The sequence below is a fragment of the Taudactylus pleione genome, unplaced genomic scaffold, assembly GCF_031769625.1.
Source record: "Taudactylus pleione unplaced genomic scaffold, aTauple2 ptg000211l, whole genome shotgun sequence".
Lineage (NCBI taxonomy): Eukaryota > Metazoa > Chordata > Amphibia > Anura > Myobatrachidae > Taudactylus > Taudactylus pleione.
In genome coordinates, this window is record NW_028284613.1 from 1409759 (window position 1) to 1431073 (window position 21315).

Genomic DNA, 21315 nt, shown 5'->3' on the forward strand with positions numbered 1-21315 from the left:
AAGCAGGGGAGTGTGCCACTGACAACTAGCAGTTAACTGCAGTATTTGGGGTACAATTTATTATATAATATGTGATTACAGGAATGCATATGTCCATTTGATATAGTATAGGTGTATGAGGTATTTTTCAGGTACCCCATTAATGGCAGCCACCATTGGTATAATAACACGTTTTATTTCTGTCATTACTCAACTATCTCCATTTACATAGAACATTACACTACACTGAGAGCTCCCCATGGTAGTATAAAGGGGAGGTGATATAAATTAACTGTACATTAATCACTTTGACCAATTAATAGCCAATGATTAAATGGAGTTTTAAAATAAGTGTTTTTATTTTTGGAGTGGTGCTGCAGTTCACATTGCATAGAATGATAATAAACCCATTTGTTATGCACTGTATAATAATAATAATAATAATAATAATAATAATAATAAGTGCTATAATACTCTGCACACAGTGTAGCAGGACAGATTCCAGGTCTGTTAGGATAGAATCATTGAAGCTTAAAAGCTTAATAATGATTTTAAGGAGGACATGAGTAGGACATTTTGGTTATGGAAATGGGTGGGAGTGTTAATTGAAGAGAAAAGCATCACATTTAGTCAGTGTGGGGGCTCCATGGTTGTTGCCACCATCATATCTTACCTGCTCCCTGGTTACTACTCTGAGCTTCAAAAAGTAAGATGCCCTTTATATTGTATGGCAGTCAATAGGATGGTCTCTCTATTGTATAAGTTTCAGGGATGCTCCCTGTATTGTATATAGGTCCCCAAATGCCTGGTGTTGTTGGGATGCCGGTGCCAGGATCCCGACACCTGTCAGAATCCTGGTGCCAACATCCCGATGGTAAATACTGGGGTTAGGGGAGGGGGTTAGGATTAGGGGTTAGTGTTAGGCACTAAGGGGGGAGGGTTAGTGTTAGGCACTGGTGGGAGAATTGGGTTTAGGCAGCGGGGAGGGAGGGTTAGGGGTAGGCAGAGGGGGAGGGTTAGGATACTGACTAACAAGTGTCAGTATCTTAACCCTGTCATGATATTGGCATCAGGATTCTGACCGCTGAGATCCCGAACACCAGCATCCTGTACCCAACCATGTACAATATTGTATCTTTTTTATTTAAAATAAATAAATAAAATAAACATATATATATATATATATATATATATATATTTGTATACATTTAACAGTAAGAGTTGCAAAGTCTCAAGGAACTACAAGTCCCAGAATTTTTGTTTGCAAAAAATAAAGCCAACCAATTTCCAAAGAATCTGGAGCTCCACAGCCGGTTCCACTTGCACTCAGAATTCCATAATCAGGCCAGCATCTTCCCCTTTATAGATCCCAAATCCCACCAGCGGGTATTGTATTTTTATAAAATAAAGCAAGGGAGTGTCAATAGTGCATGAATTGATAAAATGTAATCAGCAAACATTTAAAACAATTCCAAAACTCCGTACCAAAAATGGTGGTATACAGTATATGACCGCCAGTGTAACAGCATGAAAAATATAAAATCCACAGCAATACAGCTCACAGCAGGATGATCTCTCCATCTGTCTCCTTCCAAAACTGGGCCACATCCCTACTAACTTTGTCACTGGGACGTCGTCAGAGGGCTATATAATTTATATATATATTTATATATATATTCTCCAATGGGCGGCACTCCGTAGCAAAAATAAACACATCAGCCGTGCTTTACTCAGCAACGTTTCAGCGCTTTATTGCGCTTTTGTCAAGCATAGAATACATAAATACAGTACAAAACTTACCACATATATATAGCTTATAGACACAGACTCCATCTGGGACGCCACTGCCCGAACCCCGAGCGGAAGTCTCAGAAACTGGAAGTGACGTCTCCAACCCCACAGCGGTAACCATGGTAACCGCAAAAAAACACACTGTAACAACTTTCGTGAACGATTGCCACCTCGCGCCAGAGGAGGAACATAGTCTATAATTCTATAGCGCAAAGATGCCAAACTATGTTTACAGCATGCTCACTTGTACCTGACATGAGGGCAGCACGAATAGCAGAACAGTGCTGGCCCATCCGTTCCCTCAGCTTGCATTCGGTTTTACCTACATATAGTTTAGAACAAGGGCAGGTAATGGCATACACTATGAATTTCGTTGTACAGGTCACATAATGTCGGATATTATATTTTACTCCCGAATACGGGTGAAAAAAAAATGATCCAGTTTGTAGGGAGCGGCATGTTATGCAATTAGGACATCAAAACATCCCAATCTTGGATTACCCAAAAATGTGGATTTGCTAGTGTTATTGGACTTACTTAACATTGATACATCATTATGTACCAAATAATCCCTCAGGCTCTTTCCCCTCTGGTAACATGACATCAGCCTAGTATTATGTAAAGGTTTCAAACCTTTATGATGGGCCACAAAGATTTAGCTTGCTGATTAATATGGCTACTCATATAAACTTGTTGACCCAAATATGCCTATTAGTAACCCGTTTGGCACTTTTGTTGTTAAAGGTCAAAAGATTATCAATGGGTATAGCCAAAACTTTAGCCCGGGCCTTGTCAAGATCCTTTTTATTGTAGCCTCTAAGACTAAACTCGTCATACATCTTCTCCAATTGTTCTATGCCCTCTTCCCTATTTCTAGAAATTCTAAAGCCACATAAAAATTGGGAGAAAGGCAAAGCATTTTTAAGAGGAGCAGGATGGGCACTACTTGCCAACAGAATGTTGTTTCTGTCCGTGGGCTTGGAAAACAGCGATGGAACCAATTTGCCATCTACTTTAGATATAGTCATGTCAAGAAAGTTTACACTCCGTGTATCAGTGATGTAAGTAAATTTCACGGGATTACTGCGGCTGTTATGACCTTCAATCAATTCAACAAATGATTGCACTGTACCACCCCACACGATGAACAAGTCATCTATGTAATGATAAAATGCTAAGATTTTGCTGGCTACATTTGGATCTGCAAAAAATACATCTTGTTCAACTGAAAACATGAAAGCATTAGCGTACGATGGGGCCACATCGCACAGCCGGACAGTTGTAGAAAGACCCATCAAACAAAAAATAATTATGAGTTAATAGTAGTTCTAATAACTCCAAAAACAACTCTATAGGGGAACCCTTATAAAGCAGACTATTAGTAATATGTATTTTTGTGGCTTGTTTTCCCTCAGCATGTGGAATACAAGTGTAGTTGCTACACACATTCACCGAACATAAAATACAATCAGGAGGTAGATCTGGCAGATTTGCCAAAGAAACCCACAGGCTCTTGGTGTCCTTCAAATATGTAGGTATGGCCTGCACACAGGGTTGAATCAATGCATCTAAATAGGTGGAAATGGTTTGATATTATGAACCACGGGCCGCTATGATAGGTCGACCCGGAGGCCTAACAGGATCTTTATGTATTTTAGGAATAAGATACAAGATAGGCCTAATGGGAAAATTTACTTCCAAGGCTCTCTTAATAGTTGGAGAAATCCAACCTTGCATGCAAGCAGAAGTCAGTAAACTGTCTAATTCTTTTTTAAAATCACAAGTGGGATCACATAAGGTAATTTTCTGTACGTCCTGGCATCACTAAGTTGTTTAAATGCTTCCTCCTTGTAATCACTAAAATTGAGAACCACAAGAGCACCACCCTTATCCGCTTAGCGGAACACAACGTCATCATAAGTTGATACCATTTTTAATGCTAATCTTTCATCTTTATTTAAATTCCAATATTTAGGTTTATGGGAGTTGGAGTTCTCACACACGGGAAAATGTCTTAATAGATGCATTACTGCTACCTGGATCGAACAATGAACGTTCTTGAAATTTGAGCAGTTGCGGTGGTACATCAGGCTCTAATTGAGGACTGTCCATGAAATGTTCCTTGATTTTGATACTCCTATTTAGCATGTATGCTTCTTTTTTTAACTGGATATTATCAAAAAGGACGGTTGGAACAAAGGATAAACCCTTGCTCAAGATATATAATTCACAGTCCATAAGGATTCTATTGGATAGATTATATACTAAATCCTGTGGCCGCTGGGTGGCCTTCCTCTCCCTTTGGTTCTGCTGGCCTCAGCGGGTACAATGGGACCCAAATCTAAAAAACGTGCTCGAGTGCGTCTGCCAGTGGCAGGTTGGCCCCTCCCTCTTCCTTGTGACCTACTGATGTTATCTGTGTCACTTTCGGTGGTAACAGTATCCTCTGAAAGGTCACCTTGGGGTCTATCGATGGTGCGTCTAAATAAAGGACGCCTATCAGATTTGGAATAAGCTCCTGTGAGCCAATTGTATACATGGTGATGTTCATAGTCTAAATCCACTTTCTTTTTCTTCTCATTTTTAAATTGTAAGAGATCTGTTTTGTAAGTTTCCAACTGTGTTGCTAATTTGGCTATCCAGTCCTGTTGTTTATCATTGGTTAAGGTCAACAGGTGTGTGTCCTCAAAACATTTAATTTTCTCTTTCGCTATATCCATTTCTTTCCTTGAATCTTCTATAACAAGTAATAACAGGTCGAAAGAACACTTGTTTAATACTGATGTCCATTTTTTGCAAAAATCCACACTATTACGTCCTATCGTGGGAACATTCTTCACATGAAATCCACGAGGGATCTTTTTCTCTTTGAAATAATTTGACAAAGTAAGTCCGTGATAAAAAAAGTCAGTCTCCCATTTCTTTAAACGTAATAAATCATTAAAGACATCCTGTAAGGTAGGGGCTGTAGTGTGATCACTATAGTCATCGGCAAAAAGGATTGCTTCCGCCTCAGATTCAGAATAACTATGGACCGCTCCCTTCTCCATGGAAATTCTTTGATGTAAATCACCAGGAAAATCAGTTGCCATCATGGAAATAAATGGTAATACAGCACCAAAAAAGGTTATCTAGGCTACCACAGGCCACCACCCATGCTGCAAGCATGCGAAGCACACACACTAAAAGAAAAAGAACGTATTCAGCTTATTTAAAAGTGATATGCAAGGGGAGTTCTGCTAGACCACTAGCTAGCTCCAATAGTCTCTGGTGCCTTGATAATTACTGGGAAACATGCGGGTGCAGCACAGCAAGCCACACTCCACAAATCCCAGCACACATATACAACCAAAATCCGGCACTTGCAAGGTCAATCTTCTCAAACCGCCGGGTGCCCACCACAATCTGCATGAAATTACAGACTGAAAATATTCTCCAACAGGTGGCACTCCGTAGCAAAAATAAACACATCAGCCGTGCTTTACTCAGCAACGTTTCAGCGCTTTATTGCGCTTTTGTCAAGTATAGAATACATAAATACAGTACAAAACTGGCCGCTTGTAAACATAGTTTGGCATCTTTGCGCTATAGAATTACAGACCATGTTCCTCCTCTGGCGCGAGGTGGCAAACGTTCACGAAAGTTGTTACATTGTGAGTCCCAGTGGATTATTAGGTTAGATTATTTTGCACTAAGAGGGCTGAATGAATCTTTGGGGCTGCAGTGTTTTACCTAATCAGCCTTTATGAGTTAGAACATTTGTTTAAATTAGTTTTTGGTTATACTTTAATTATTTTCCATATTTGTCATTCTACAGTTTTTATACTTAGGTCTTCTGAGGTAATTGGTTTATCCATGAGCTTTATTTAACAATGTAGTTAATGGTCTAAATGTAGCGCTGCTAACTATTAGGTCTTTGTTATCACTGATCACCTGTTGGGTGATTTGTATGTATAGTCTATTTTATGTGAGCATGTCTGTTTTTAATGTAGTAGTGTTGGTCTTTTGAATTTGTGTACTGTTTTTTGCGGTTACCATGGTTACCGCTGTGGGGTTGGAGATGTCACTTCCGGTTTCTGAGACTTCTGGTCGGGGGATCGGGCAGTGGCATCTCAGATGGAGTCTGTGTCCATAAGCTATATATATGTGGTCAGTTTTGTACTGTATTTATGTATTCTATGCTTGACAAAAGCGTAATAACGCACTGAAACGTTGCTGAGTAAAGCACGGCTGGTGTATTTATTTTTGCTACGGAGTGCCGCCCCGGCGGTTTGAGAAGATTGACCTCACGAGTGCCGGATTTTGGTTGTATATTTATATATATATATATATATAGTCTTTACTGACTGAAACGTCGGACAAGGTTTGACACAGTTGTCAGTTTGATTCTTTTCTGAAAAGTCCCATGAGTGCCGCCTACCATTTGTCTTTAAATACATTGCTCCTTGTAGCACCTTTGGATGGCACCTGGGCCAAATTTATGCATTGCTTGAATGTGGAGTGCCAGCCCATATGACTTCTTGTTTATTTGGAAATAGAATTTCTTTGCTATTTCTGATCGGCAGGGCACCCCTTTGCACTTTCGTCTATACTTATATCACAGAATATCTCATTGGTCTGTATAGGTAGAATTGAGAGAAATCCTATGCACACACCATAAGATTGTGGTACAATCAAAACATTCTTTCCACTTGCTTCACAGGTCTGTTTTTGTGGTTAGTGTGTCTTTATGTTATGAACTCATCATTTTATTATATTTACCATATTTAAGATTACTCTGTGTTCTTCATGCATCACCTGTATAACCTTTGTCTATACATATAGTCTGTTTTTTGGTACCAATCCGGTATGACAACCAAAGGGAAACCTAGTATTAGTACCCCCACAGATGGTAGTGGATTTTTAAATCTACAGCTCCCTATTGGTGAAATACTAAGCTTCAGTGACTCTGAAGCGGAAGGGTTATACTTTAAGGATTCCCTCCGTGATACTGCAGGTTCAGACTCTATTGATGATCTATATCAAGGGCTAGTTAAACTAAAGAAAAAAGAAGTAGACTACTTCTTACATGGTGTCACCCTTACTGACTACCATAAGGAACGTAAAATACCCAGAGGCTTTAGGATCAAAAATGTTCCAACCATTGGCCGTAACAATGTTGAATTTTGTAGACGATGGGTTGCAGTATTAAATAAATGTTCGCTAGATTTAATACTGTTAGTTATTGAAGAATCCAGCAGGGAACTGGGTAACATACGTGAAAAAATTGTCACTTTTGAGACCACACACAAAACAGACCTAACCAGCGATTCCACACAGAATTGGCTGGAGAAGCTTAACACACAAGTGTCAGAATATAAAAAGGAATTAATCAAGTTCAAAAAAGAAAAATTGAATAGGGTCAATTTAGACTACCAGGAACAGAGAGTCTATACTTGGGCCACGGGTAGAACTCCCACACCAAGATTCTCTAGATATAGGCAAGGGTCTTTGAGAGGACAACAGGACAGTGAACCCTCCAGTGGGGCCTACTCTTCCCAGAGTGATCAAGAGACCACCTCCAGCAACGTAACACGGAGACCCCCTTTAGGTGTTACCACCGGGGCATCAAAAGACAGAGGGCCCGTACAAGACGCAGTAAGCAGGGGGAGAGGAAGAAAATTAAACAAGAAGAGAACACAATAATCAATTTGTCTAAAAGAACTATCACTGAAACTGAGAAAAGACTTTTGAACAAAGGTTTGAACTTTGTACCTACTTGTACCTTTAACAGTTTTGAGTGGAAGAAAGAGATGTGGCGGTTTACTCGTAACCTTAAATTAAAAGAATTATTTTCGAATACTCAGGAGAATACCATCACATATGAACCAGGTCCAATTAAAAAACATTCTACTTTTGAACCACAGTCCCATAATGCTTCCATTAAGAGCTTTACGCGATTATTGGATCACCAAGTTATGGAGGAATCCAAGAAACAGCATATTAAAGCTCGGAACAACCTAACCAAATAAGAATTTCAAGCATTGAAAACATTGAGTAAAGACACGACAATCTCTATTCGTCCAGCGGATAAGGGAGGAGCCCTGGTAATACAAGACATTGACAATTACAAAAAAGAAATATACAGACAATTAGGTGATGCCACTGTGTACCATAAATTGGACAAAGATCCCACTTATTTATACAAGACAGAGCTAGATAATATTCTCAGTGAAGCACTTACGAGAAATTGGATTACAGAATCCACGAAATCTAGTCTTAGTACTGACAAACCGGTTGTACCTTTGATCTATGCCCTTCCCAAGGTGCACAAATCTTTAACATCACCACCTGGCAGACCCACAATCTCTGCCAGAGGTTCACTTTACAGCTCTATTTCCAAATATTTGGATTTTTATGTCCAACCACTCATTATGCAGCAAAATACATATTTGAAAGACACCAATACCTTGCTTCATAAATTGCATCAGTTACAAAACTTACCTTCCAACTTATTACTGTGTACGATTGATGTAGTGTCACTTTACACTAGCATTCCTCATAAACAAGGGTTGGATTCTGTATATAATTTTTTGTCCTGTAACAATGAGTATACTGGTCCACATCTACCATTCTTCATGACTCTATTAGAGAAAACTCTCTCTAGGAATTATTTTTTATTCAATAATCAATTCTTTCTACAAAACTGTGGTTGTGCAATGGGGTCTCACGTAGCACCCTCATTTGCCAACATATATATGTTTGAATTTGAGAAAGCCTTATTTTTTGATCATTCTTCTTTCCGGCAGCATGTTTTATTTTTCACGAGATATATTGACGATATCCTGATTCTTTGGTCAGGCTCACGGGAACAATTTGAACACCATATGACATTGGTCAACCAAATGCATGATTTCATAAAATTCACCTATGTATGTGATTATCAAACAGTGCATTATCTGGATGTGTTGATAGAATGGTAGGGCACAGAATTTGAAACCAAGATCTATCATAAAGCCACCGATTGTAATACTCTGCTACACGCTAATAGCCATCATCCGACCGCCTTGAAGAGGGGACTTCCATTCTCTCAGTTTTTACGGATTAGAAGAATTACTACCAATGATGAGACAGCTGCTCTGGAAATTGATGATATGACCAAGAAGTTCATTTGTAGAGGTTATTCCCCCAGAGATTTAGCTAATATCAAAAGCAAAGTCATGGCTATGACACAACAGGAATTATTTACCTCAAGAGTCAAAAGCCAAAAAACTAATAAAACCATGTTTTTCACGAATAAGTGTAACACGGCCAGCAAATTCATAAACCATACTACAAAAACCCTCTGGCCAATTATCAACTCAGATGCCAGCATTAAACCTTTATACAAATCAAACATAATGATGTGCCATGAAAGAGGGAAAAATCTTAAGGATTGGCTGGTCCATAATGATGTATCACCACCAACACTCACTCCAGACTCTAACTTTTTATCCAGAAAACCAGGTTGCTATAGGTGCACCGGATGCACCACTTGCAGCTATATGGAACCCAGCAGGTACATCATTCATCCACATTCTGGCAAACAAATTCCGATTAAACATATCCTGACTTGCACGAGCAGATATGTCGTATACATGTTAAGATGCCCGTGTAGCCTAGTATACATAGGCAAAACCACTCGTACTTTCAAAGAAAGGATGGCACACCATCGGACTGCCATTAGACAAGCTCTGGCAGGGAAGGAGATTGACCAACCGGTCGCCCGCCACTTTAAGGAGAACCGACATTCTTTGGTTACTTTAACTTATAAAATCATCGACCATGTACCCCCCCTTAGAAGAGGAGGTGACCGAGAGAAACGCTTACTCCAGTTGGAAACACAATGGATACATAAACTGAACACCGTTATCCCTTGTGGATTAAATGAGACTCTTTCTTTTGCATGTTATTTATGATGAGGACCTTCCTGGTATACGAACATTAGACCATTTCTCAGAAGCTACATCTCTGGAATCGATTAACTTTTTTAGTTTGGACTTGATTATGCATTACAATTTTTTCTTTTGTTCTTTTTTCCTTTTTTAGATTTCTTGATTTTTTCTTAAACTTTATATTAATATTTTTTCATGTTTTTTCATTTTTCTTTTTGAAATAATGCTTTTTCAATGTAGGGCTCATTATAGTGGTCATTTTGATGGTATTGGCAACATATGTTGGCACCGGCTTATACCAGCATATCCTTATGGATGAGTCCTTAGTTACAGACATACCATACTGGCTATGCCCAAACTCGCCTGATCTTGGAAGCCAAGCAGTATTGGGCCTAAGTAGTACTAGGGAGGGAGACCACCTAGGAAGATTTGGTTCTGTAATATACTCCTACCATCCATCTCGGAAAGACTGGTTTGGTGGCCTTAAGTGATGCCATGCGTAAGTTGTCCATCATACTTTATATTATTAGTAGATGTGCATTTTTCACATCTTTTTCCTTTGATACAATCGCACACTGATTCTTGATTAATACCACATTTGAGCCACTACAATGTTGCATAAGTTTTTTGATCATATAACCCTTTGATTATATTAATATTTTTTTCTTCTTTTTTCTTTTTTGAACTGGTGAGGCTGACATTCCGTTATGTGTATCTTTTCATCTTATAGTCTTTTTGTACCGCTCTCTTTATTTTTGGGTACGGATGTAGAGGTATGCTTGGTTGCAGTTTTTTCCTACATCCTTTCAGCAGACAAAAGTTTTGCTTTGTTCTCATTTAATATTCTTTGGATATTCTTTATTGGTGTTTATACGTATTATTCTTTTCACCTTTATGTATTTATGCGTCATTGTTTTATTTTCTTTATGTTGTTTAATTGTTTTGTTGTGGAGTTTACATGTTCTCTCTTTTTTGCTATGTCTCTTTACGGTGGGACTACCTTTTTTCATTCTAACTAATTTCTTTCTTCTTTTCACACTATCACTGTTTCTTTTGATACATCTCCTACCACTTCTCAGGTATATTCCACTTATCTCCTCCTTTCTTACACAGAGCTATTGTTTTGTGCTCGATATGGTATTATCATAACATAATACATGTGTAATATAGCCTCCTGATGGCAGGGGCGCGGGTTTTGATAGTCGGGCATGATGTCTTAGGCGTGTGTCTGGACGCCTGATGTCACCTCGTTTGAGGTGACGTTGCGTTGCGGCCACGTGCTGATGACGTCATCTCCTATGTGCCTGGCGGTCAGCACATGGAGGCAGCACCTATCACCGGTGATGTTCTGGTATAAAGGTATGTCATTACACAATTGCTTTCATGTTCTTGATAAAAGTCTTTACTGACTGAAATGTCGGACAAGGTTTGACACAGTTGTCAGTTTGATTCTTTTCTGAAAAGTCCCGTGAGTGCCGCCTACCATTTGTCTTTATATATATATATATATATATATATATAAATAAATCAATAATGGCGGCACTCTGGAGACTCCTCAAAATAGGTGAATAGGTGAAGCAACATTGTGTTTATTGTCATCAACGTTTCAGGGTACGGCGACCCCTTATTCAGGATGCACAATCAATTGATTGTGTATCCTGAAGAAGGGGTCGCTGTACCCAGAAACGTTGATGACAGTAAACACAATGTTGCTTCACCTATTTTGAGGAGTCTCCGGAGTACCGCCAGTATTGTTTCTATACATTGGGGATGCATATTCCCGTAGGAGGGCACCCAGAGCAAGGTAAGGTCCTTAGTGACCAGCAAAGTGCCGGACAGTTTTGTGTGGACACACACACACACATATATATAATATATATATATATATATATATATATATATAATGTATTTCCCGTATGTTTCACTTAATGTAAATTAATTTCAAGTGCAATACATGAATTCTATGGGCGTTCAGTGCCCATTGAATTGCATTGTTCATTAAAATTAATAGGTAACCTCACTCGGTTGACAGGTACTTTCAATTGTCTGAAACCAGTGAAGTTATCTGCTTTATACTTCTCAGTACAATTGTGATTTGTTTTTTAGTTTTAATAAGTGAAGATTTACACGGCAATTTTCCCTGTAGGAGTTTAGGTGGATTGCAATTGCCATAGACATCATTAACAAAAATATTTGGTTAAAATCAACTTTTGATAGATCAGTTAATCGGGACAGTTGGGAGGTATGTTTGTATATATGTGTGTGTATAGATTTTTATTTCCACCCTCTGGAGTGGGGTTGAGGGGGGCCCCAGAGATATCAGTGTACCGGGCCCCAAGATTTCTGTTGCCGGCCCTGCTAGGCACACACATTATAATAATGTAATGAAGTGTCATATAAATGAGAAAATGCTGTCTTAACAGTGTTATTAATACATACGAAATTGTATTTTTGTATATAAAATATAATGTAATAAAACACTACCTATATTAGTTTGTGACTATAAAACCCAGTGGGAATTTTCCATCCTCCAGTAATTCAAATGGAAAGAAAAATAAGACTACATACCACTATAATATGAGAGAATGTACTATATTGATTTAAGAGAGCCAGCTGATGAGCATATTTTAATCAAATATATACTATTATTTAAGTCTTATATTTGTTTCCTAGCTTCTTTATAAAAGTAAAGGATTTAAATGGGATGCTTTACCTCAATAAACTTTACTATAATAGCATTTTGCTCAGATGTCACAACACATTACCTTCTGCCTACAAGCTATTTTCTTTGTGTAAATATATAGACCTCAGATAAAGACACTTTAACATTCACCTTGCACTTTTGGTGAACCATTTCTGAGTGGAAAAGGCATCCAGAGGTATCAGCCATCCTCTTCATTAACTGATTTAAATTTCAAAGCTACTGTGAAAATAATGGACTTATTGCTCCATTAGTTAGTTTATTAACATTTGAACTTTTTTTTTGTTTTTTACCAAAATAACAGTCTTGCCGATTACTCTTGACTAAGGTACCCGATTGTGGTGACATTGAGGCTGACCTTGGAGTCACCTCCCCCGCTGCCGCATTCTCCTTTGTCGTACCACCATTTGTTTTTCAATTTGTCCAAGAGTCCTTGCTCATTCAGTTTTAATACTGCCAGGTTAACAGCATTTCTTGAAACGATAAAACATAACTCGTAAGAAAATGTACAAAAGGCTTTTAGGAATAGAGTTGTGCGAGTGTCTTTAAGTCTGCTTTGCAAATTTCTATTCAATTTACTTTTGCCGAAATGGAAACTTTTTTTGCGCAAATTTTCAGTGCTCAGCAAATCCCAGAAATATAATGTACAATATGCAATGTTTTCGCCAGATTATGGTGAAATTTAATGCCACCAGTCTGTTTTCAGTAATCTGTAATGCACACTAACACTGATAATTACATCAATTTGTAAAAAGCATCTGAATTTCACAAAATTCAGCGAAAAATCGCACATCTCTACTGAGGAAATTTAAATAAGTAAGAAAGGAGCACAAGAGGACAAATTGTCTAGAGTTTCACATAAAATATAAAACTAACGACAGCAAATATTAGCTCAAATATATTTAGGTGGCTTGTGCTGAGGAAGGGGCATATTAAATATAAACTAGGAATATGCAGAATGGGCTTGGATAAACTATTTTTTCAGTAATTAAACATAAACACCACATCATGCAATTAAAATTCAGCCCATGGATGGGGCTTTTGATAATTATATTAAAAAAGCCATTGATTTGTAAAAATAAAATTGAAACTAAAAGACAGAAAATACAAACACACATAAATGTAAATGAAAAACAAAAAACAAACAAACAAACAAAAAGGGGATTAAACCATTTACCATCCTGTAATGTTAAAAGTGTAAACCATGTTACCTCAAACATCCACAAGAAAGTAAAGAATAACACAATACATCAGGGAAGGTGGAATACTATAACAACACAGATATTGTTATATTATTCCACCCACCTTAATGCTGAGCCTTTTGGGGTTGCCACTCCATATCCTTTGGAGTCCAAATTTCCTCCGACTTTCATGGTATCACATGGCTTTCTCTGCTCGATGTATTCATTCATTGTAGATTCCAGCAGGAAGGCAAACTTTCCTTTAGACTTTCGAACACGGGCTACACCATCATCTGTTGTTTTGGTAAACACAGAGGGCTCTGCTGACTTCATGTATGACCACATCTTCTCATAGACTGCTATCTTTGATCGCTGGTAGTGAAAAGGTAAAAGTAAAGGAAAAGTTACCATACTCTCTAACATTCACCATTTCATAAATGAACACATGTTTGAAACAGAATCCTTCTACTGTATGTTCTTATGCTGAAAAGAGGCAACTTTTCTTGTAGATTGGGCAAACTTGTTGTGTACAACTACTGCATGTTTAGGATGGATACTTGAACTCCCACAAGTATAGTGGTAACTTTTGTTAGTTAGAGCCATACAGGCTACTATTTATTTTGTTTTTGTTCCCTTATTTTTGCTTGATCATTTAAAAGTCAATAAAACTAGTCATGGGACTGCAGACTAGATGCAGAAGAGGATAGTGAGAAATGGATAAGACCCAAAAGGCTCAACTAAAAGCATACAGTCAAAGTAAATTAGTGTATACCTTTTCACCAGGGGAATAAGTGCTTGCTTGAGTCCCCGCTGTGGAAAATATTTTTTTTTGCCCAAATAGCAGGCTCCATTAGAGAAAGTAGGTGAGGTAAATTATATATCTAATAGCCAAGAAAAAGAAAACCTAAACAGATGTATCACTTAAGCTGTGAATTAAACCCTTGAAGAATATATTTTATAAAGTAGTCCTTAGTTTCCTATGTAAAATAGCAGAATCCATGTCTGGGGCACAAGAATATGAAGCCAAAGAGTTTCTCAAGAGGAATGGACCAAACACCATCAAATCAGCATGACATTGTTATTGAGCCAGAGGATAAAGTTGACCTAAATCCCTGTTGAATACCTCAAGCTAATTATTCCATTGGAAACAGAAATATGTTGCAGCTAGGCACTACTGAAGAGTCACATAGTGATTGGTCAAATCCCAAATACAGATGGGACCCTACACTTCTAGAATGTTTTTTGGAAACTTAAGAGCCTGGTAACTTATCATTCTAGACTGAACAAAAGGGTTCTGACAAGTGTCATCAATAGATAATGCAAAATAAAAGACGAGTCTCTCCACAACAAGGATGTTTCACTACAAAGTTTGGCCTTTTGGATTACCAGGTGCCCGACCCACATTTCAGTGAATTATAGATAGAATTTAACACCCTTTAAAAAAGATTCTGTCTATCTGAATAATGTAATTATACACAATCCTGACTGGCAGTCACATTTACCTAAGGTACAAGTAGTGTTAGACTCAATCTGAGAGGCATGGTTGTAAGTCAACCCAAAAAAGTGCTGTACAGTGATAGAAAAGGTGTACTACAATGGGTACAACATGCAAAATGATTTGGTTAATGCCTTTTTAGGTATCACAGGTTATTATTGTAGGCTTATACTCAGTTTTTACACCTTAGCTGTCACTTTGACTAGCCTCACCAAGGGAAAATGGTCACTCAAGTTGAAACCTAAAGTGGAAAAGCTTTTTCAGGCTTTCAAAGTGGCTTTGTGTATCCAGCCAGTACTAGTTTCACCAGACTCTTAAAAGTAATGTTTTGAATGCAGGAATTTGCCTTCGATGTAGGCATAGGGGCAATGAATAGAAAGGTTGAGCCGAGAGTAGATAATAAAAACACTGGTCTAAAAAAAAGTATGTCAGGCTGGTATTATTTTTCTTTTTCTTTAATAGTTGGTTGCCCAGCCCAATAAAATAAAATGCAGTCTAGTTATTACAGGTTGCTGGACTCTTGTATCTGTTAAAAACGTTTTTGTATCTGCTACCTATACCTGTCACATATATTTAGGAGTCTATACATATAGTATATACAGTAAAACAGCAGTCAAATAAATGCTCCAACAACTTTCTTTTACTGCAAATACAATCAGAAACAGTAATTTCTTCTCTTAAATTATACAGAGATCCACTTTCTGCACTTTGGCGACAATCTCCCCACCCAGGCCAACCAAACCAACTACAATCTTATCCTAACACTGAAGAAGCTTTTAGTTCAATTTATTTGCTCCCTCTTGTATTTGTAATAATACTGCGCCCAAATTCATGCTAGATTAAACTATTAGGGGAAACTAAAATTAGGCAAAACAGGGAATTAGCAAGAAAAGTAAAGTCATATGTCATCACAGCATCTGCTGACTTAAATGTTTTGTAGTGTAAAAGGAACCCACATGCCTTAGAACTTTGCTAAACCACCACAGACTGCTGCTAGTGAAAAGGACTTTGACAATACTTCAAACCCCAGAACAAGAAACCACCCAACACAATGCTGAATGTGAGTTATTAGTATTGATATAGTATTGAGCAAAAAAAAAGAACTGCCTTAGAAAGGACTCACTATTTCTAAATAACAGATTAGCCCAAATAAAAACACAAAAAACAAATATAAAATATATCAAAATACAAAACTTGGATTTGAGATCTCAGTTAATTAAAATTATATCTAGGTATGGGATGCAAAATACTATTTATTGCATTATTTACTACATGGCTAAATAGTGAATAGTATAACTGAAGACTGACTTTTAGCTGCTACTCGTATCGGCTTGAACTAATGAAAATAAAGTAGGGGGTTCAGGCTTTTGCCTATGCTTTAGTCTTGTCGGTTTAACCATCTTAAACAGTTTGTTATAAATATACAGTTTCTGAGTGAGGAACAACTGTATTCTTAAAATGATTCTATTTTTTATTCATCTTATTTAATTAGCAAGTTTTACTTATTATTCTTATGCTGTTGTGTGGTTCACATCAATCATATTGTCAGATGATTAACTTAATTTTACTGTTTCATGCAGTAGAACTATAAATGGCAATAGAGGAGTAACAATTTAATAAACAAACCATATAGTCCAGCTGTTCTCAGAAAATGCATCACAGGGTATATTTTTGTACTTTACTGGTGAGTGTTTGTGAGAAGTGAAATCATTTAAAATCCAGAGATACTGGCTACTACAATATGTTTTGAGAATGCCATTCACAAAGAATATATATAAACAAAACAATTAAAATAGTAGCTGATAAAGATGAGCAGTTCGGTTTTGCTGAAAACCGAACACACCTGAACTTTGGGGTTCTGAGTGGAACCGAGTCTTGGCTCAGGTCACTTTGGGGCTCCTAGTAGAATTGAGTCCCGTCTCTGGTCTTCTCACCAAGTTTGGAACTCAGATTTAAAAACCAGTTTTCACATCTTTTGGCTTGCATTTAAGTCCCTCCCTCAGGATTTCAGGTGCTGTGAGGTGGCCACAATTGACTGGAAATGACTAGAAATTAATGGTATTGATGTTAACAATACTAAAGGAACACAATCAGGTCCAAGTTACATGATTTTAACTGTTTTTATGATTTTTTAAAGAAGTCCAAAACTGAAATTGAACCAAAACCAAAACACAATGATGATTTAGAACCAAAACCAAAACACAGGGGTCTCTAGTCACTGATAGGTGTCTAGAGATGAGAGGATATTTTGCTATTATTAAAGATTTGGAATTGAAACCATAGAAGGATACAAGTAAGATAAATGTATGTTTTCAGTAAAGGTTGAAGAAAGTCATATAAAAACAAAAAAGTGCTAAAGTCATGTTAAGATGGATCCCCTTTAGACTTATATTTTCCCTTTGGAGGGTGATTTGCAAAAGTTGGGTTATGTTTTCCCAACCTAGTAGGTTTGGATGAAGTTGAAACCTGCCTGAGTTTTGGAGGACTTTGAAAATCATATAAAAATATAAAGGTAGGAAAGAATGACCAATAATAAAAGACCAAACAGCTTCAATAGAAAATTATCTACAGTATATGAAGAGGGAGGAAAAAGAGATAAGATAAGCTAAGAGTAATAGCAGTTAGATGACATAAGCAACGGAAATAGCAGTAATAGCAGTTAGATGACATAAGCAATGGAAAGATAAGCACCAAAGCAAGGTAAGTAAAAATAAGGGAGGGAGAAACTAATAAAATATTCAGATCACAGGGCATTTTTCTCATCTCTCTTTCTCAAAAAAAGGAGAAATTGTACTATACATCATACCAAAGATGGCAATGGAGTTTTAGCTAATACCTTCCTCATGTTTCTATAGGCTTGATGCTTAGAAGTCCATAAGAATGGGCTTTGCATTTATTCATAGGACATAAGGATCTCGTATATGTGGATGTGTCCATCCTCAATCTCCCCAATGCAATGCATGTATGGAACATGTGTGGATTCTTAAGGTCTTTTGTTTACATTCATAGTTTAACACCATATAATTTGAAATCAATTGATTTTAATCCAAAGTAAATAAAATGAACATACCCGAAAAAATTCTTTGGTAGATCCTGAATCCAAAGTGCCATAAGCTATTTCTGTTTGTTTTGCTAGATCCTCTGCACTTTCTATGGGAGACACCATCCTTTCCACTGTAAGGAAAGCAGCCAAGTTGGCAGTGTAGGAGGAGATTATGATTAAAGTGAAGAACCACCACACTCCTCCAACTATTCGCCCAGAGAGAGATCTGTAAAAAAAGACGATTAGAAATTTATCCGGATAATCCAAGATATGCTTCTCTACAAGACAGGCTTCAACAGCTCCCAGAATAAAGACTGCTGCAAACAATAACAGCAGATGTTTCAGATGTCTAAATAAAGCTCAAACTAGGGGTCAGATTTTCTGCTATCACCAGAACTGGGAGAATGATATATGCACAGCTGTGTGTCAAATGCTGAATAAAGCTGGAATCAATTCTTTCCATCACATGAACCAATAAAATGTTTTAATCCATAATTTAAAAAAAAAGTTGCCTCACTGCATGTTCCTAGTTTTTATATATAAAGTTTATTTTGTAATAAAATATGATATATATGCATTGTTTCAGTTTTGCACATGATTTTAATGTTAATGGAAATGTGATATTGTTATTGTAAATTTAACATAATAAAAATAACAAAAACAAAGCTGCGTACCTTTAAAGATGATGATAAAAGGAAGCACAGAAGTAAATGTTGACAAATTTAAGAATGTGTGCAAGAAAAATAAAAGAGATTGGAGTCAAAAAGTTAAAAACTATCTATGCTACTATGAAATTCAATAGTGTTTAATTAACAGTAGGTGCAAGAATATTCTGTCATGATAAATGTACCTACTGTTTTTCTTTCAATCAAAGCTATAGTTTACATAGTTTACATTGAGGAAGTCTATTTTTTTCCTGATAATTGGTGTTTGTATTTGTGATATGCATTTTTCAACAAGATTGATGTTATCGATATTTACACTGTTGCACATCGTTGGGCAGATATGGGAAGGCAGCAGTGAGTGTCGCTATGCTCAGATATGCTTTGGAAGGCAACTGCAATCCATGAGAGAATGCAGTTGTGATTGCATTAGCATAAATCTTGGTATCAGGCCCTATGAGTGTAGGACAAGGAAAATTATCATAGGACATGCTCAGCTTTCTAACTTAGCTAACTTCATTATTATCTCTGCAGATTTGCAGTACTTTTTATTTGTTGCAGTTAATTAAATTGCAGGTAATTAAAACACAGTTTTCGTATGTTATTTAATGTAAAACAAAGTTTGATATTAGACAGAGCCATGTCGCTTCAGGATTTCTTGAAAATCCATCCCAATGGAGTACTAATGATACAATGGAGAGAATTCAAATAGCCTCGATGATTTTTTGGGCAAATAAAATCGGACTTTTCCAAATTTTTTTGCCTTCATGCAATTCGATTAGTTTCTGATTTATTAGCCCGAAAAATAATCCATTTTCAGGTGAATGCACATAGGATTTATGACCTACGTGTTTTCACGGCCGCAATCACGAAAAAGGGGCTGCTAATCAAAGATTTTTTTTCACCTGCCTCAGGCAGGTGAAAAAAAATCCCCTATTACAGCCAGCTTTGGGGCTAATCGAATAGCCCCCGGGGGATCAATTAGCTGTGGTGAATTACTGCGGCTAATTGAAATCCCCCCTATGTGTCATTTACTAATTCTCACACATCAATGCCATGTAAGACAACTTGAAAATAATTTTCAAAAGCAGTATTACAATTGAAAGCAGAGTTGACAAAAAACGTCCCAAACTTTGAAGCTTTCCATGTGATGTCTTAAGGCTTATTTGCCGGTCTTTCCAACTGGGCAAACACAGAATCAACAGCAGATTAAATGCCCTTCACTTAATGTTCAACAGTAACAGAAAAGGTAAAGTACAACAAAGACAAACAAGACATTCAATGAGTTTCTAATCACTGTATCCCTTATAGATCAATCACAAGTGTATATGCAAGAGCTACTACAGCTATCTCCAAGCCTTCTAACTACTTCCATAATAAATGAAAGTTAAGACAAATCTACAATAAATGTTTTTATCAGTACATTTCTGAAATATTCCCGGGTGCCAGGTAAAGCTCTACAATTGTTTAGACTCTGAGGTGCAATCCAACCTTTCCTACTTCATTGACTTAGATGTCTGCTTCAAGTTATACATGATTTTTAATGTATGTGTGTACAAGCACTCTAAGTGCAGATTGTCTTGTGGTGGAGGCAGCTGTAGGTATATGAGGTAACCACCCTCGATTCACACGTGGATCTTTAATTTTGATAATGATACCTCAGCGCTCAACCTGTGTGTAATATATTAGTATAAAATAAACTGATATGAATCTTTTTGTTTAAAAACGTTTATTTGTCAATTTATGTTGACACCATCAAAAGTTGATGAATAATGTTAACAGATACCTACAATACTAGCTAAAGTTCTATTTGCAGGTAAGTAAAGTTTGGTATTATTCCAAACTATATATACAGGATATCAATGAATAAACCAACTGTTCGCAAATATTGATTAAATTCATATGTTAGAATGATGCAGAACATATATAATTGGTGCTTTGAACTCTCCTGCTATATCTATGCAATTCTAGGATGTCCACATATAACATCATGGTACATGTACAACACAGACTGACATTAACTTTGCAACAAGCATTTTACCACTAACTCAGCAACAACCACCCCGGGTCCCCATACAGGACAATTTTTTGGTCCAAGCATAGTGGACGAAATTGGGACATTCTATAGACCCATCCCCCCCTCACTACCCCCTACACCCACACATAGCACCATTGTATGTGTCTAGATCACTTATTCCCACACATTCACCCATCCCAATGTCAGTCTGTGTTGTACATGTACTGTGATGTTATATGTGGGCATCCTAGAATTGCATAGATATAGCAGGAGAGTTCAAAGCACCAATTATATATGTTCTGCATCATTCTAACACAGGGGTCTTCAAACTTGGCCCTCCAGCTGCTGTGGAACTACACATCCCAGCATGCACTGCCACCTTTTTGATATAACAGCATGCTAAAACTATGTGCAGTGCATGCTGGGATGTGTAGTTCCACAGCATCTGGAGGGCCAAGTTTGAAGACCCCTGTTCTAACATATGAATTTAATCAATATTTGCGAACAGTTGGTTTATTCATTGATATCCTGTA

General features: G+C 37.3%; 1 protein-coding gene and 1 pseudogene across 1 annotated transcript in view; one reads left to right on the forward strand and one right to left on the reverse strand.

The window, feature by feature from the left end:
- The window catches only part of GRIA3 (glutamate ionotropic receptor AMPA type subunit 3), a 393493-nt gene that overhangs the window by 9142 nt on the left and 363036 nt on the right, over positions 1-21315 (reverse strand). Inside the window, exons 12-14 of the mRNA XM_088478220.1 lie at positions 18131-18329; positions 13690-13937; positions 12743-12857 (exon numbers count right to left, since the gene is read on the reverse strand). Coding sequence (XP_088334346.1) covers positions 12743-12857; positions 13690-13937; positions 18131-18329 — 562 coding nt within the window. The remainder of the gene's footprint in view (positions 1-12742; positions 12858-13689; positions 13938-18130; positions 18330-21315) is intronic.
- LOC148517769 (5S ribosomal RNA) lies at positions 10009-10127 on the forward strand (annotated as a pseudogene).